At 66.3% G+C, this 17,693-nt stretch overlaps 1 protein-coding gene across 4 annotated transcripts in view; it reads left to right on the plus strand.

Moving 5' to 3' along the window:
* Positions 1-17,693, plus strand: part of EBF4 (EBF family member 4) — a 99,754-nt gene that overhangs the window by 13,096 nt on the left and 68,965 nt on the right. For all 4 annotated transcript variants that reach the window (XM_073343083.1, XM_073343080.1, XM_073343082.1 and 1 more), the window contains 5 exons: positions 5,721-5,877; positions 7,020-7,083; positions 8,023-8,078; positions 8,435-8,508; positions 10,694-10,762. In XM_073343083.1, the coding sequence (XP_073199184.1) occupies positions 5,721-5,877; positions 7,020-7,083; positions 8,023-8,078; positions 8,435-8,508; positions 10,694-10,762 (420 nt within the window). The remainder of the gene's footprint in view (positions 1-5,720; positions 5,878-7,019; positions 7,084-8,022; positions 8,079-8,434; positions 8,509-10,693; positions 10,763-17,693) is intronic.

A 17,693-nucleotide genomic window follows, 5' to 3' on the forward strand; every position in this document is an offset into this window, starting at 1 on the left:
GTGACCTGACCCAGAGATGTCAGCAGGTGGGGTGGGGTGCATTCTCTCTGGGGAGCTGGGGCTGGCTGCAGAGGGGGAGCCCTGGGGCTGCCCCATTGACATCAATGGCAAACTCTCACTGGTGTCCAAGGGACAGGCTCAGCCCCTCGGCTATGGAGAGATGGGTCACGGGGGGCACTGCCCCATCCTGCAGAGAGCTGGGCACCCTCGCACCCAGGGCCCTGAAGGCTCCCCGCACCCTGTCTGTCTGTCCGTCCAGTCACCGGGGCATCTAGGCTCTGTGGACAGTGGGCTCTGCCCTGGAGGAGCGATACCCTCACCCGGGTACAGCCTGGCAGGCCCCTGTCCCGGGGGGCTTGCCGGGGTGTCAGCCGGGATCCGGCCTCGGGCAAGCACTGAAGGGTCAAGGCAGGGGAGACTTCCCGGTGCACTTCGCAGAAGGGCCAACAGGGGGCAGTGGTTTATCGTCTGTGCTGTGGGTGCGGGGGGCTGGCACCAGGCGCTGGGCAGACGAGCCTGGCGCCCCCTCGTCCCCCCCCCCAGCCTGCCCCCTGGCCCCGCTCTGGGGGTGAGGGGAGTTCCGGTAGCCGCCCCGTCCAGGCTGCCAAGGCAGGGTCCGATGCTGGCGTGATGGACGCTGGCCCTGCGCGGAGCGAGGCTGAGACCCCCGAACTCATGGCACGTGGGGTTGCCCAGCAGCCGTTAGCCAGGAGCGGCTCCCGGACTCGAACCAGCAAACCCGGCACCGGACGGGGCAGCAGGACACGGCCCCCAGGGAGAGCAGGCACCACTGCCCCGGAGACGCCCAGGGAGCTCCCTGCTGTCGGCAGAGGGGCCAGGCCGGGGTCCCCGGGCCTGGGCCAGGGCATCCCGGGTCTCTGCACACACGGGCCCAGCGAGGCTGAATTGCCGGCTCCCTGCGGGGCGGCCAGGGGGCTGGAGTGGGGGCCAGGGCTCTCCAACAGGCCTGTCCCAGCTGTGTGGGGCAGGGGGAGTTTGCCCCGCGCCCACCCTGCCGGGGGCTGCACGGATTGCAGCGGAGAGGTGGGTTCAGGAGGGCAGGGCCCAGCAGGCAGCCGCCCGGAGGGGCCGGGGGGGCTCTGGACCTTTGTGTGCTAAGTTATCTGGGGCGGGGCTGCTCTTTGGGGTAGAGACAGGTTGGGGGGGGTCTCTCCAGAGCCAGCTGCACAGGGGTCTCCTCAGGCTGCGCCTTTAAACGAACAACCCCCCAACCCCCCCCCCCCCCCCCCCCGGCCCATGCACCATACGGGACAGTTACGGCTCCGTCACTCGGACTCGGAGCCGGCTCCGGCGCTGGGAGACGTGGGCAAAGCAGGACGTGAAACCGCCCTGCCTCACGGCCCTGTCCCCATCCCTGAATGGGAGACGGGGCCAAGAAAGCACACGGAGTAACTCCCCGGCCAGCTGGGGCAGCTGGACTCGGTCACAGCCGGCGGGCGCCCGCTCTTTGATCACGGGACGTGAGGAATTATTCCTGATCTATATTTCCCTCGGCATCGTCCCCCCGACCGGCTGTGTGTGCCGCAGGCCTAGATCCAGGGCCAGATCCTGCTCTCAGGCACACCCAGAGAATCGAGAGCACTGTCCCACGTGGCTCCAGCCCTCGCCCGGGTACCTGAGGGCAGCGTCTGCCCCGCTGCGTATGACGTGGGCCTGCGGGATCGCCGTAGTGGGGCAGCCTGGTGCGGGGGGGCAGTTGTGGTTGGACATATCCCTGGGGGTTTCCTCACGTGACATCATCTTTAAGTCAAGACAGATCTTTCATCCCTGGAGACTCCTGGCCAGTCCTGGCGGGTTGGCACCCCCTGGCAGAGCTGGCTCAGATGCAGCCCACATGGGTACCCCTGGCAAGGGGCGAATGCAGCGGACAGGGGTTTGTCGTGGATCTGGCACTGTTTGGGGGTTTGCTCGAAGCTCCTGCTCTCGGCGGCAGGGTTACAAGGGAACCCAGCTTCTGTTTTCCTAGCTCTCAGCGTGGCAGAGAAAAGCCCTGGCTGTGTGACCCCAGCACGACCTCCAGCCTCCGAAACCGGAAGGCAGAAAAAACTGGCAGGGAGTTTTGGTGCCCGGCTGGTGATTTTTGAACACTCGGGCTTGTCAGCACTGTGGGTTTCCCCCCATTCGTGCAGGTAGACCACGCCGACCCCTGTGCACGCCGACAGGAGGGACTGGAGCAGAGGCCCCTCTGCAATCTGTTGGCTAGACAAATCTCCACTCCCTGCCCTAAGCTGTTGTGTAGCAGTGCTGGGTGCTGTTAAACAGCTGCCACGCCCTGTTTCAGAGGTGGCTGCATTTTGGTGGTAGGTGAAGTGATTCGTGTGTGTGTAAAGGCTGGAAAGCCTTCTGGGATCTGCCGGGGTGTGAGGCGTTGTCTGACGGGCAGACGTGGTTGTGGCTAAACAGCTTCTGAAAGTGTCCTGGTGCCGGCAGGGGCTTGGTAAATGGCGTGAAATTAGTCAGTTGTTTCCGTAGCTTCTGGTACCCCACGTTCTGGCTGACTGGAAGGCCGGGGCTGCAGTTCACACCAAGGGACCCAAGCCCCTCCCAGGAGCAAAGCAATATGGGGCGTCTCCTCCCAGTGCCCACTGGCGTGATCCATGTTCTACTCAAGCCATGCCGCGGAAGGGGGGGGCTGCTCTGCATCTAGGCACAAACCAACCCCTTTGTGCCGGTCGCTGGTGATTTCGAGGGGGGGCACTGGCAGAGCTGCAATCTCAGGGGAGGGGTCTGTGCAGTGCCCCGTGTGACAGGGCCCCCGATCTCGGGGGCGAGGGGGCGGTGTCTGTGCAGTGCCTGGCACGACGGGGGCCCTGGTCTCAGGGGGGCTCGGTGGGAGCCTCTGGCAGGACTGAATAGAAAAGGTAATAGCCTACCAATACGTCATGCTCCTTGATCATGTGCCCGTGGCCAGAGAACAGCACGCAGGGGATAAAACAGGCCCGATGGGGGGGCTCTGGCAGAGCTGGGGGTGGCCAGGCCTAGACTAGCCGGGGGGATGGGGGTACCTGTGAACCGTACTTAGCTCCCCACGACCCAGTCCCGTGATGACGAGGAAAGGATTGGCATTTTCAAAAGCAGTTAATGAGAGACGCAGGATGCCACCGGCTCTGGTGCCACGGGGCCCTTTCCCCGGGCCGTGGGCAGCCCCCTCTTCCAGCCCTGCCCCAGGGCCTTTGGCTGGCTGGGCAGCGTCTGGGCCATGGGGACTTTGGAGCTCACTGCTCCAGGTTTCCAAACCCTAAGGGAGCTCCCCGGGGTTGGTCACGTCTGCAGGCTTCCTGGCGGATCTGTTGGCCGGTCACTGTGCCCGGGCTGGCTGCCCCACTGGCCCCGAGGCTCTCTCGGGTCCCTCGCCAGGTGGGAGCCTTGGACATTTATCCTCTGGGGGTGGAATCCTGCATCTCTCCCACCCCTCGCCCGGCCCCGGGCTACAGCCCCCGCGTACCCGCCCCACATACCTGGCAGGTCTGACCGGGCTCTGGTGGTTCCTCCCGTTGGGAGCTGTGACCAAACCCCCGTCTTCACACCGATGCTGCGTGGGGCCGAACGCAGGAGACAAGGGGCTGTAGCAGCTGCCAGCTGCACCCACGTCTGCCTGGCCCAAGGCATCCGTGCCATGACCAGGTGACCACATGCCCTGCACCAGCTACCACAGAGCCACTCCGGTGCCCTCCCAGCCCCGTCATCGGTGCTCCCGTGACGGGTTCCTGGGGTACCACCTGGAACTGGGGTACCACTGAGCCCTCTGACCCACCAGCCTGGGCTCCCTCTCACCCTGGGCTGCTGTGAGGATGTCCGAACCCCTCCAGCCTTCACACAGGTAGGGACACACCCAGCTGCAGTTACACACAGGCCCTCTAACTACCAGCTTCCCAGCCTAGGACCCAGAGCAGTACCGTCCTGCCCTGGTCGGATCTGGCCAGTATATGGGTTTAACACCCGGTCCGCCTCTCCCTCAGTGTGAAGAGAACAACGCACACTTGTGGTAACCACACTGGGATTTTCCCCAAGCACTCCAGTCAAAGCTCACTGGTTTGGATTAAAACTTAAAAAAAGTTTATTAACTACAGAAGGATAGATTTTAGGTGATTATAAGTGATAGCAAACAAATCAAAGCAGGTTACCTAGCAAATAAACAAAACCGCAAACTGAGCGTAACACACTCGATTGGTAGGAGATGAATTAGCAAATTCTCACCCTGAGCGATAAAAAGGCTGGCAGATTCCTAACGCACAAGCTGCCTTGGCTCTGCAGCTTGGCTTTCTCAGGTTTTCATACTCAGGCTACACATCCCTCGAGCCTGGGACCATCAATTCTCCCTGTTCAGTCCTTGCCCCTCAGGTGTTTTCAGGTGCGTTGTTGTAGGGAGAGTGAGGTACCCTCGTGATGTCATTGTCCCCTTTTTATATCTTCTCCCCACTTGCTGGAAGCTCTTTTGCTGGGACCTGGGTCAAGCAGTTCCCGTTGTGTAGTGCTGTCTCTGAGAGGTTTCTGTTGTACACAGTTCCTGGGGTAATTCTGGAGCTTGTGTGTCTTTCCTGAGTGAGCCATTAACGTTGTTTGGCCTTTTTATGGTTGTGCCTGAAAGGCTGCTTGTGGGTGTTTTCAGCCTCACAACACATTCCAGTAACACATACAGAGCCAAACTCCATAACTTCACACACGACGGTAGCGCATACCGTCCAACGAGATACGACTGTCTAGCAGACCAAGACTTTTACAGTGACACCTCACAAGGCAGACTTTGTACAAAACATGTCCTAATTACATGCCAGTGGTGAATATTGGGGTGCCAGGGTGTCACAGCTCTGGTGGCTGGTGCTCTGCTGGGAAAGCCAGGGCTGCCAGGCCATGGGGCAGGATGTACCGTGTCTAGCCAGGCAGGGGGAGCTCAGCCATGTGTTCTGGCTTCTTCGACATGCCTCAGCAATGGCCACTGGGCTCTCCTGGGCTCTCTCCCACCCTGGTTCTGGATGCAGGCTTGTGGCAGGGGGCTGTGGTGGTCTCTGGGGGCCCGTTCACTCAGGGCAGCTGTGGTGGGTGTGGGGGGAGAAGCCTCTATCACTACCAGAGCCTCCGCCCCGCTGCATCATACTCACCAGCCACGCATTGGTTAAGTCAGGCCTCGGCCGCGCTAGGTGCTGCATGGGGCAGACTCAGCCCATGCACCTCCCGCCTTGTGGCCAGGGTCTGTGTAGCCCTGACGGGCACTGGTGGGGGGGGGTGAGGCGGACGACAGAGCCCAGGCTGTGCTCGGGAGAGGAAGGGTGGGCCCAGCGGACGGGGAGACCCACTCGCTAGGACTGTGGGTGTCTGGGAGTAGTGTCGTGCCAGCTGTAACGTATCCATCGCCAGCAGCGAGGTGCCTGGACCTGCCTGGGGAGGGGGCCGGCCAGGGTGTTTCTCTGCAGCCGGCGTTGGGCCAAGGCAGAGCAGGGAGCTGTGGGGCAGCCAGGGGGACAGGGTTTGACCAGGTGGGGCCTATGAGGGGCAGTGCAGGGAGCTGGGGGGCAGCGAGAGGGAGGGGGTCTGGGCAGGCAGGGCCTGTGAGGGGGAGCCCAGGGGTCCCGGGGGGAGCTGGGCGGGGGAGGCTGGCGGAGCCCGCGGCAGGGACACCGGGCCCTGGGAGTGAGGGATGGGCACGGCTGGGGGGGCCCGGTGGGCATCTGGCACTCAGCACCCTGCGCTCTCCCTTGCAGCGGGGTGGGCCTGGCCCGCGCCCATTTCGAGAAGCAGCCGCCCTCCAACCTGCGGAAATCCAACTTCTTCCACTTCGTGCTGGCCATGTACGACCGGCAGGGGCAGCCCGTGGAGATCGAGCGCACCTCCTTCGTCGACTTCGTGGAGAAGGACAGGGTGAGAGCCCGCCCCTGCCCCCTCCCCAGGGCCAGCCCTGGCCCCGCTCCTGTCCCATGGTCAGCCCCGCCCTGTGCCTCACCCCCTCCCCATGGCCTACCCCACCCCCATTAGGGTTGCCAGGTGTCTGGTTTTCGACCTGAAAGCCTGGTCGAAACGGGACCCCAGCGGCTCCGGTCCGCGCTGCTGACCAGGCTGGTGGTGCAGTGAGGCTAAGGCAGCTCCCTGCCTGCCCTGCCTCTGCGCGGCTCCTGGAAGCAGCGGCATGTCCCCCTCCGGCTCCTAGGCCTAGGGGCGGCCAGGGGGCTCCATGAACTGCCCCTGCCCCAAGCGCCGGCTCTGCAGCGCCCATTGGCCAGGAACCGTGGCCAATGGGAGCTGTGGGGGCGGCGCCTGCGAACAGGGCAGCGTGCAGAGCCGCCTGGCCGTGCTTCTGCATAGGTGCCGGAGGGGGGACATGCCGCTGCTTTCGGGAGCGGCTTGAGGTAAGCGCTGCCCGAAGCCCTTACCCTCCCCCCATCCCCTCACACCCCAGCCCCCTGACCCAGCCCTGATCCACCTCCCACCTTCCAAATCCCTCGGTCCCAGCCTGGAGCCCCCTCTTGCACCTCAAATTGCTCATCCCTCACCCCACACCAGAGCCTGCACCCCCAGCCCAGAGCCTGTATGCCCCCACACCCCACCTCCTAGCCTCAGCCCGGAGCCCCCTCCTGCACTCCAAACCCCTCATCTCCAGCCCCACCCCAGAGCCCCAGCCGGAGCCTTCACCCCCCCACACACCCCAACCCCCTGAGCCAGCCCAGTGAAAATGAGCGAACGCATGAGGGTGGGGAGAGTGAGCAAGTGGGGGGGGATAGAATGAGTGGGGAGTCCAGCCCCAGCCTCCCGCTCAGACCCATCCCCCAAGGGGGCCAAGACCCCCCCAAACTCACGTCATGGGCGGGGGACCCTGTGCAGCCGGCAGATCCTCAGCCCATCCCACCCCGTCCGCCTGCGAGGTGGAGGCCACGCCAGCTCGGGCAGGGGCGGGGGCTGGAGGGGGGGGCAGATAGCCGTGTCCCAGGTACCCTGGAGGAGGGGGAGGGCCAAGGGCTCGGCTCCCTGCGAACGGCCAACGTCCGACCTGCTGTCTCCCTCCCCAGGAGCAGAACGGTGAGAAAACCAACAACGGCATCCACTACCGCCTGCAACTGCTGTACAGCAATGGTAGGGGCCGGGGGGCTGCGCGGCGGGGGGCCTGGGAGACAGGGGCTGCGGGGGCAGGGATTATGGGGCCAGGGGACTATGGGGGATGGGGGCTACAGAGCAGGGGGTCTGCAGGGCCGGGGGCTATGGGGAAGGGAGGCTGTGGGGCCGAGGGGCTGCGGGGCCGGGGGCTACGGGGCAGGGGGGCTGTGGGCCCGGGGGCCTGGGAGACAGGGGCTGCGTTGTGGGGGGCAGGGGTTATGGGGCCAGGGGACTATGGGGGATGGGGGGCAGGGGTTATGGGGCCAGGGGACTATGGGGGATGGGGGGCTGGGGGTTACAGAGCAGGGGGGCTGCGGGGCCAGGGGCAGGGGGCCGGTGGCAGGGGTTATGGGGCTGGGGGTCAGGAGGCCAGGGAGCAGGGGGGTGGGGGGCAGGGGTTATGGGGCCAGGGGACTATGGGGGATGGGAGGATGGGGGCTACAGAGCAGGGGGGCTGTGGGGCCAGGGGCTGGGGGTAAGGGGGCTTGGGAGCCGGGGCTAGGGGGCTAGGGGGCTGGAGGGCAGGAGGCTGTGGGATCAGGAGGTTTTGGGGCCGGGGCCTCAGCATCATGTATGGCACCGAGGACTGACTCCCTGCTGCAGCCCAGCACCTGCGGTCCCGTCCCCCTCTCCTGTCTGTCCTGCCTCCAGAGGGGCCGGATGGGTCTCCTGCCTCCCCATCGACGTGCCGAGCTGCACGTTCTCAGCTGCTGAACTCCCCGGACAGTGGCCTAGAACTACAGGGGAAATAGCATTGCCTGGGGGGGTCCTGGAGTATGCGGGGGCTGCGGGTCTGGAGTGAGGGGCACCGGCAGAGCTGCGGGTTGGGGGGAGCCCAGGTCTGGGGTAACGGGGGCCTGCGGGTCGGGAGTGAGGGGATCAGTGGCCAGGTGAGAATGTCTCCTCTCCCCCGCGCAGGGCTGCGGACGGAGCAGGATCTCTACGTGCGGCTCATCGACTCCATGTCCAAGCAGGTAACGCTGCCAGCTGGGGACAGTGCAGGGGGAGGCTTGGTCCGGGCTGGGGGCTGGGGGTTCAGACCGGGTCACCCCCCACCCCTCCCAGTAACTCCTGTGCCTCTGAGGTGCCACCCAGCCCCCGCCGGGCCTGCATCTCGGGCCCTCTTCTGCCCCCAGGGCTTCCCCCGCAGCACCCGTGTCCTTCCCCGCGGCCCGCTGGCCGGGCGGCTCCCGGTTTGCTCCGTTCCCGCGGGGGCTCTGAGACGCTTGGTGCCGGGTCAGAGCCGCCCCCCGGGCGGTGCCCATTGCGATCAGAGACCCCACGGGCTGCGTGCTGGCAGAGCCCCTCACCCGGCGCTCTCTCCCGCCAGGCCATCATCTACGAGGGGCAGGACAAAAACCCCGAGATGTGCCGCGTGCTGCTGACCCACGAGATCATGTGCAGGTAGGTGCCGGGCTCTGCCGCGGGGCCCCCGTCCAGCCACTCGCGCGGCTGCAGGAGCCGGCCTGCGGGCCCAGCACGCTCTGCGCAGGCCGCCGGTGGGGGGCACTGCCAGCCCATGCTGCCGGGGCCCAGCGCACTGGCCTCAGCCGCCCTCCTCTCTCCGGCTCAGCGTTCCCACCGCCGTGCCCCCGGGGGCCCCCCAGGCGGGGCGGGAACGCAGGGCACCTGCCGAGGGCGGTGGAGGCAGAGCCGGGGCTGGGTTGTTGGGCGTTGTCACGGAGTCCTCGGGCGATGCCCCGGAACGGCTCCCTACCGAGCCAGGCACGACTCTGGGGAGTCTCCTCTCGGGGAGCAGCCTGTCTGCAGGACACACGGCTCCCCCGGCTCCACCTTCCTGGGTCTGACCCCGGAGCATTCAGCCTCCTCTGCCCCTCCGTGCGCTTCCCACAGCCAGTCCGCCCAGGCGGGGTCCTGGGGCGGGCAGAGGGTCCTGCCCCCCAACTCCGCAGGCAGACGTGACTCTCAGCCAGCCAGGAAAACAGAGGTTTATTAGACGACAGGAACATGGTCTAAACCAGAGCTTGTAGGTGCAGAGAACAGGACCCCTCAGCTGGGTCCATTTTGGGGGGCAGTGAGCCAGACAACCCCGTCTGCCCTTCACTTCATGTCCCAGCCAGCCGCAAACTGAAACTCCCTCCAGCCCCTCCTCCTCTGGGCTTTGTCCCTGTCCCCAGCCAGGAGGTCACCGGATTCCTTTGTTCTCCAACCCTTTAGCTCTCACCTTGCAGGGGGGGAAGGGCCCAGGCCACAAGTTGCCAGGAAAGAGGGTGTTGGCCATTCTCTGTGTCCAGACCCCTGCACACACCTGCCCTCTAGGGCTCTGCAATGATCATACACCCTTATCCCACCACCTAGAGACTTAAGAACTGCCTAGGGGAAACTGAGGCACCCCTACACTATTCAGAGGAAACATTAAGAACAGTCCCGCTTCGTCACAGGCGCGTTGGTGGGAGGCAGGGGGCAACTGGGGGGCGTCCGTGCCTGGCAGGCCGACAGAGCCGAGCTGCCCTGCCCGGAGCACCGCCCTGGAGCACTGGAGGCCCGTGTCTCCCGGCCGGCTGCACGCGGGCGGGGTGGGGGGGGCAGTGAGCCCGCGGGGCCGGGAGCGTCTCTCCCCCAGCTGCGTCTCCGCGTGGTCCCTGGTGCCCCATTAGAGCTGCCTTGTTTATGGCGCTCGTGCTCGGTGTTTGTGGGAATTAGCGGCTGTGTCAGCACCGGCTTTCCCAGCTAATTGATCTCCGGGAACCTCACTAATGATCTCGGGGCTCAGGGAATAGGGGCAGCCTCCCGCTGGGTTGTTTATCCCTCGTCTCCATCCCAGCCCTGTTTTCGGTGCCTGGAGACCCAGGGGCCAGGCCGCAGCTCCCGGCCTCAGCCAGCCCTGACCACGGCTGCAGCTGCGACTGGGGGCCGGGCTGGGGGTGGGGGGCAAAACCTCTCCCTGCAGGGCCAGCGGTTCAAACCCACCTGGCTGGCAGCGAGCGGGAACCAACGCCCCCCCCACTTACCCAGCGCTCGGGGTGTGTAGCTAGAGGGGCGCAGGGGGACCCGGGGGTCTGAGCGCCCCCAGCAGACGAGCCTCTCGATTGGTGCTTTGCCCCCAAGCTGGGAAGGGGCGTGGGTCACCCAGGCTCACAGCAGGGCCCCAGAGCACCCCCAGAGCTGTGCGGAGACCAAGACACCTGCTGCCACCCTAGGAACAGTGCTCCTGGCCCCCAGGGCACCCCCCAGCTCTCTGGAGCCTCCCACAGGGGTCTTGGCGTCTTGGTGCTGCCCCATACAGGCTCCCCACAGTCCTGGCTATGCTCCCTCCACGGGGCAGAGCCTGAGCCTGTGTGCTGCGGGCCTGGCTCTGGTGGGGGGGGGGCATTCGTGAGGGGTGTCAGGGGGAAGGGGATTGGAGAAGCGGGGGGCAGAATGGCGGGGAAGGGCAGGGGGAAGAATGGGGGGAGGGGGAGAGGTACGGAGATGGGACAGGCAAGGGGATGGGGGGCTCCTAGCCTGGGCCACCCTGTCCCCCTGCCCCCATCAGCCGTCCCTGGGGGTGGGAGGGGCGCCAGGCCCTGGGGGTGCAGGTTCTCCTCCCCCACTCACCCCGACTTCTCTCCCCCTCGCCCCGGCCCAGCCGCTGCTGTGACAAGAAGAGCTGCGGGAACCGCAACGAGACGCCCTCCGACCCCGTCATCATCGACAGGTGAGCGGGCCCCACGTGGGGTGAGCGGCTGAGCGGTGGGGTGGGGTGAGCGGGCCCCGCCATGGGACTCCTGGGGTCCTGTCCCCATGCACCATCCCCAGCGCGCCGACAGGCCGTGGGACCCCCCCAGACTGTCCCAGGGTCCTGGCCCCACACGCCATCCCCAGCACCCCACCAGGCCATGGCACTCCCTCCCCCACGACCGTCCTGGCCCTGTGGGCTGGATCCCGTCAGGCGGGGCTCAGTGCTGGGGCCTGACCCCGCCAGCGGCTGAGCACCCTCAGCACGGCCAGTGGGGGGAGCTGGGCACAGGCTTGGGCCCCGAAAGACTGACGGGCACCTGGCTTGGCTGAGCTGGGGGGTGGTGCCTGGAGCCCCGTCCTCTCCCTCCCCCGCTGCCTCGGGATGCCCTCAGCTGCGTCTCCCCGGTCCCCAGGCTGTGTGGCTGTCTCCTCCCTGGACTGGGCCCCGCGCTGTCTGGCTCCGTTCAACCCCTCGTCTGCTCCTGCCCGCTGGCGTCGTGGCTGCCCGGGTGCAGAAAGGGTGACTGCAGGATGGGGAAATTGGGAGTTCCTGGGTCCAGCCTGGCTACTGCCCTGCTCCATGCCGCGGTCCCCCCAGCTGTAAATTGGGTGTGCTGATGTAGTCCTACGCTCCTGGGACTGTGCAGTGAAATGCATTACAGCTGGCCAGTGGCCCTTGGGCAGGAGAGGCTGGGACGTCTGTTCTCACCCAGCACGTTTGGCCTGTGGAACTCACTGCCACAAGAGAGCCCCGAGGCCAAGAGCTTTGCAGGATCCTAGGGGAGCAGGCCTTGGCATCGACAAGGAGAATGCCCAGTTACATTGAGGGGGCAAGGGATGGGGATGTAACTCCTGCTGCTACTGGACACCAGCCACCCTCCCGCCTCCGGGCCTGGGATGCAACCCCCCTGGGGCAGGTTATTCCATAATTGGCCATTGTGGGATTTCTTGGGGTGTCCGATGCAGGCTGCTATCAGACAGGACACTGGACTGGACTAGCCAGACTCTGTGTGTGACTGCACGCTGTTGGAACTGTTCTGCTCTGTGTCATAGGCCCTATACTGCCAATAGCAGCGATTCTCTGTTATCTGCAGCAGCAGGAGAAGCGGGGTTCCGTCCCCGCTGTTGCTGTTCAGTGCCGCCAGCTCTGGGCTGCGTCCTCGGGGCCCATGGCTTTGCTGTGTGCTGGGGACGGGGCGCCAGCATGTGTGACATTTGGCGAGGACATTCCCTGACGGCCAGCGCAGACAGCAGGGGAGAGCTGGCCTGGGAGCCCGAGCCAGATCTGTGCTCCCCCTTCCCGGTGCCCCCACTCCCCCGTGCACCGCGTCTCGTCCCCAGCGTGTTCCCCTGGAGCAGAACCGTCCCCTGCCAGCTCCGGTTTCCTGCGTGGACGGCTGCAGTGCCCAGAGCCACGCTGCAGTGATGCTGCATAGCGGCCATTTCCCTCTGAACAAACCGGCCCGTCCAGGCGACGTGCCATGGGGCTGGTGCCTCCCGGCAGCACCCAGATACCTGTGCGCCCCTACTGTGAATGGGGCGGGGGGGCGGGGAGAGGTGGTGACTCGGGGGAAGAGACCTGGGTCACAGAGCCCCTTCCTGCATTCAGACCCCAGACGGCTCAGGAGCTCGCCAACCTGGGTCAGCAGGAAGGGTTGAGGGGCAGTGGGGGGGGCACTTGCCATCTGTCCCACTCGGCTCCCTGCCTCCCGGGAATAAGCAGGGCTGTAAATTCCCCCATTAAAACAGTCTCACCCCAAAGGCCTCCAAGCCTCAGGCTCCCCGGGGACCCTGGAAGCCCGAGAGGAGGCGGAGAGCGGGCCGGGGGAACCTCGGGGCTCTGGGACTCTGCATTGCCAGCGTCAGCCCTGGTTTCGAGGCTTGGCCTGGGTTCTTTATGCAGGGCTGGGTCTGCGCCCGCCCCGGCTTGGGGCCCGAAGCTGGTCCATAAATCGGGCAGACAAGGAAGCCCCTGTCCCCACCACAAACTATTAGCATCAGCTGCCTCCATAGTGGCTAATGGGCTGAATTCATGGTGTCGTCCCAGCCACGGCTGGTCGCAAATTAGGTGGTGCTTTGTAAATCGCCCTGGCCTCTCGCTGCCCCACACGCAAGGCAACGGCTCTGTGTCAGAGCCTGCATGGGGCTGGCTGGCCGGTCGAGGGGCCCGTGGGCTAGGGATTGTGGCAGGAGCCTGTCGAGGGGTGCTCGGGACCCTAGGAATCAGAGGCGGCAAGGGCGTTTGGGCCAGGTGAGCTTGCTCAGTTCATGCATTAGATCAGCTCCCGGTTCTGGGTGTTTGGGTCAGGGGAGGTCCCTCAGGGCCTGCATTGGATCGGATGCGGGTTGGAGCCAGGGCCCTCAGGCCCTGCATTGGATCGGATGCGGGTTGGAGCCAGGGCCCTCAGGCCCTGCATTGGATCGGATGCGGGTTGGAGCCAGGGCCCTCAGGCCCTGCATTGGATCGGATGCGGTGTGGAGCCAGGTCCCGCAGGCCCTGCATTGGATCGGATGCGGGGTGGAGCCAGGTCCCTCAGGCCCTGCATTGGATCGGATCCAGGTGGAGCCAGGGCCCTCAGGCCCTGCATTGGATCGGATGCGGGTTGGAGCCAGGGCCCTCAGGCCCTGCATTGGATCGGATGCGGGTTGGAGCCAGGGCCCTCAGGCCCTGCATTGGATCGGATGCGGGGTGGAGCCAGGGCCCTCAGGCCCTGCATTGGATCGGATGCGGGGTGGAGCCAGGGCCCTCAGGCCCTGCATTGGATCGGATGCGGGGTGGAGCCAGGGCCCTCAGGCCCTGCATTGGATCGGATGCGGGGTGGAGCCAGGGCCGTCAGGCCCTGCATTGGATCGGATGCGGGGTGGAGCCAGGGCCCTCAGGCCCTGCATTGGATCGGATGCGGGGTGGAGCCAGGGCCGTCAGGCCCTGCATTGGATCGGATCCAGGTGGAGCCAGGGCCCTCAGGCCCTGCATTGGATCGGATGCGGGTTGGAGCCAGGGCCCTCAGGCCCTGCATTGGATCGGATGCGGGGTGGAGCCAGGGCCCTCAGGCCCTGCATTGGATCGGATGCGGGGTGGAGCCAGGGCCGTCAGGCCCTGCATTGGATCGGATCCAGGTGGAGCCAGGGCCCTCAGGCCCTGCATTGGATCGGATGCGGGTTGGAGCCAGGGCCCTCAGGCCCTGCATTGGATCGGATGCGGTGTGGAGCCAGGTCCCGCAGGCCCTGCATTGGATCGGATGCGGGGTGGAGCCAGGTCCCTCAGGCCCTGCATTGGATCGGATCCAGGTGGAGCCAGGGCCCTCAGGCCCTGCATTGGATCGGATGCGGGTTGGAGCCAGGGCCCTCAGGCCCTGCATTGGATCGGATGCGGGTTGGAGCCAGGGCCCTCAGGCCCTGCATTGGATCGGATGCGGGGTGGAGCCAGGGCCCTCAGGCCCTGCATTGGATCGGATGCGGGGTGGAGCCAGGGCCCTCAGGCCCTGCATTGGATCGGATGCGGGGTGGAGCCAGGGCCGTCAGGCCCTGCATTGGATCGGATGCGGTGTGGAGCCAGGTCCCGCAGGCCCTGCATTGGATCGGATGCGGGGTGGAGCCAGGGCCGTCAGGCCCTGCATTGGATCGGATGCGGGGTGGAGCCAGGGCCCTCAGACCCTGCGCGGATTAGTCCCCGGAGCCGAGGTTCGGGGCGCTGACCCTGCCTGTGTCTCCCCCAAGGGGGGTTTCCCCGGGGAGGGTTGCCTGATGAGACGTCAGTCTTGTCGCCTGCTTGGAGCCCCTTCCGCAGGGACACAAGCCGCGTACTCGAAACCAGGTTCCCTCCCGGCTCCCTCCCTCCTGCTCGCGGCAGCCAGGCAGCCAGACGCGGCAGATGGTGGAAGTGACATTTGCCGTCAGCGCCGCACTTTCACTGCAAATAAAACAAATAAATAACACAAACAACAAGGAGCTGCTTGAATTAGCCAAATGGGGACGGTGAGTCACCGCCGTCCTGCTGCCCCGGGACACGACAGCCTCACCCCCGAGCGTGGGACACGCGCCACGCGGGGCTAAGACACGCCCGGACACAGACACGGCATCCACGCGACACACACAGAGACACCGACCAGACACCCCCGGCCCCCCCCGTCCAGACATAGCTAAGCCTTGCCCACACAAACGTCACACAACCCGCCGCGCCCCGCCCCGTAGGGACCCAGACACGGCCGGCTCGGAACCCGCCCCGCCCCCGCCCCGTAGGGACCCAGACACGGCCGGCTCGGAACCCGCCCCGCCCCCGCCCCGTAGGGACCCAGACGCCGCCGGCTCGGAACCCGCCCCGCCCCCGCCCCGTAGGGACCCAGACGCCGCCGGCTCAGGAACCCGCCCCGCCCTCGCCCCGTAGGGACCCAGACGCCGCCGGCTCGGAACCCGCCCCGCCCCCACCCCGTAGGGACCCAGACGATGCCGGCTCGGAACCCGCCCCGCCCCGCCCCCGCCCCGTAGGGACCCAGACGCCGCCGGCTCGGAACCCGCCCCGCCCCGTATGGACCCAGACGCCGCCGGCTCGGAACCCGCCCCGCCCCCGCCCCGTAGGGACCCAGACGCCGCCGGCTCAGAACCCGCCCCGCCCCCGCCCCGTAGGGACCCAGACGCCGCCGGCTCGGAACCCGCCCCGCCCCCGCCCCGTAGGGACCCAGACGCCGCCGGCTCGGGAACCCGCCCCGCCCTCGCCCCGTAGGAACCCAGACGCCGCCGGCTCGGAACCCGCCCCGCCCCGTAGGGACACAGACGCCGCCGGCTCGGGAACCCGCCCCGCCCTCGCCCCGTAGGAACCCAGACGCCGCCGGCTCGGAACCCGCCCCGCCCTCGCCCCGTAGGGACCCAGACGCCGCCGGCTCGGAACCCGCCCCGCCCCCGCCCCGTAGGGACCCAGACACGGCCGGCTCGGAACCCGCCCCGCCCCGTAGGGACCCAGACACCGCCGGCTCGGAACCCGCCCCTGCCCCGTAGGGACCCAGACGCCGCCGGCTCGGAACCCGCCCCTGCCCCGTAGGGACCCAGACGCCGCCGGCTCGGAACCCACCCCGCCCCCGCCCCGTAGGGACCCAGACGCCGCCGGCTCGGAACCCGCCCCTGCCCCGTAGGGACCCAGACGCCACCGGCTCGGAACCCGCCCCGCCCCCGCCCCGTAGGGACCCAGACGCCGCCGGCTCGGAACCTGCCCCGCCCCCGCCCCGTGGGGACCCAGACGCCGCCGGCTCGGAACCCGCCCCGCCCCCGCCCCGTAGGGACCCAGACGTCGCCGGCTCGGAACCTGCCCCGCCCCCGCCCCGTAGGGACCCAGACGCCGCCGGCTCGGAACCCGCCCCCGCCCCGTAGGGACCCAGACGCCGCCGGCTCAGGAACCCGCTGCGCCCCCGCCCCGTAGGGAACCAGACGCCGCCGGCTCGGAACCCGCCCTGCCCCGTAGGGACCCAGACGCCGCCGGCTCGGAACCCGCCCCGCCCCGTAGGGACCCAGACGCCGCCGGCTCGGAACCCGCCCCGCCCCCGCCCCGTAGGGACCCAGACGCCGCCAGCTCGGAACCCGCCCCGCCCCGTATGGACCCAGACGCCACCGGCTCGGAACCCGCCCCGCCCCCGCCCCGTAGGGACCCAGACGCCGCCGGCTTGGAACCCGCCCCCGCCCCGTAGGGACCCAGACACCGCCGGCTCGGAACCCGCCCTGCCCCGTAGGGACCCAGACGCCGCCGGCTCGGAACCCGCCCCGCCCCCGCCCCGTAGGGACCCAGACGCCGCCGGCTCAGGAACCCGCCGCGCCCACGCAGCTGCAGAGATGCCTGGCACAGGCCATTTGCACACGCAGCCTGTGCAGATCATACATGCACACCTGTTCCTGTACCGCCCGGCCATGCAGACTCCCCGCTCAGCTGCACCAACACACATTTGTTCATGCCACGAAGACGAGATGCCCACACACAACCCTGCCATGCCCCTGCGATGTGCCCAGAGCACCCCTTACAGAGGTGCAGACGTGCCGTGCGCCAGGACCCACTCATGGAAGATGCCGGGAACACGCAGGCATGCTGAGACGCACAGGCCAGGCCGTGTTTTTCTGTCAAGGGGCCAGTTGTAGTGGCAGGTTTTGCAAAGCAGAGACTTGTCCACTAGGAACTTGGCTGAGGCCCCCCAGACTCATTGCACGTGAGCTGCCTCACCACTTGTGAGAAGGCAATGACTTTCAGCCCCAGCCGCCGTGGGATGGGTTGGGCTAACGGCTTTGTAGCCAACTCCAATTCCCTGAGGCACCCAGCACTCTGACTCAGACTTTTGGGACCTAGATGGTCTCTGGCCCTGAACCCCCCAGCGGCACTGAAGGTGGGGTCCTTGGAATATTTAGTTTCTTTTGTATAATCCCAGGTGACCCCTGTCAAATGACTTAATGTGATCAAAGAGACTCAAATACAGAACCCTCAGAGGAGACGACCGTACCTGGGTAGCCCTGGTCCAACCGCCCAGGGAATTACTGAGGGTGCCCAACTGTGTCCCTCAGACTCGCCTGTTTGCAGTCCCACATAGCTTTCTGAAGAGCTGAACTTGCAGGCTGAAATTTCCCTTGTTTGGATTCTGCTCACGGGTGTATATTTCTGGAAAATTTGGGTACAAACAGTTTAGCTGTTTTTGAGTAAGAATAAAATGACCAAAAAGCCACACAACAAACAAACCCAAAACACACGCACACTTTCCCCCTTGCCAAAAAACCCTCCTGCAACCCTTTTTTTTTTTTTTTTTGGCCACCTTTAAAGCCAAAGGGCGAAAGTTAAAAATTGGCTCCCTGGGGAGGAGCGTCTGTGAATGTCTGGGTGCTAACAGGTTTGGATTTGACGGAATTAGGACCCATGCAGTGACGTGCACGGCGAAAGGGGG

The sequence above is a fragment of the Lepidochelys kempii genome, chromosome 4 (assembly GCF_965140265.1).
Source record: "Lepidochelys kempii isolate rLepKem1 chromosome 4, rLepKem1.hap2, whole genome shotgun sequence".
NCBI lineage: Eukaryota > Metazoa > Chordata > Testudines > Cheloniidae > Lepidochelys > Lepidochelys kempii.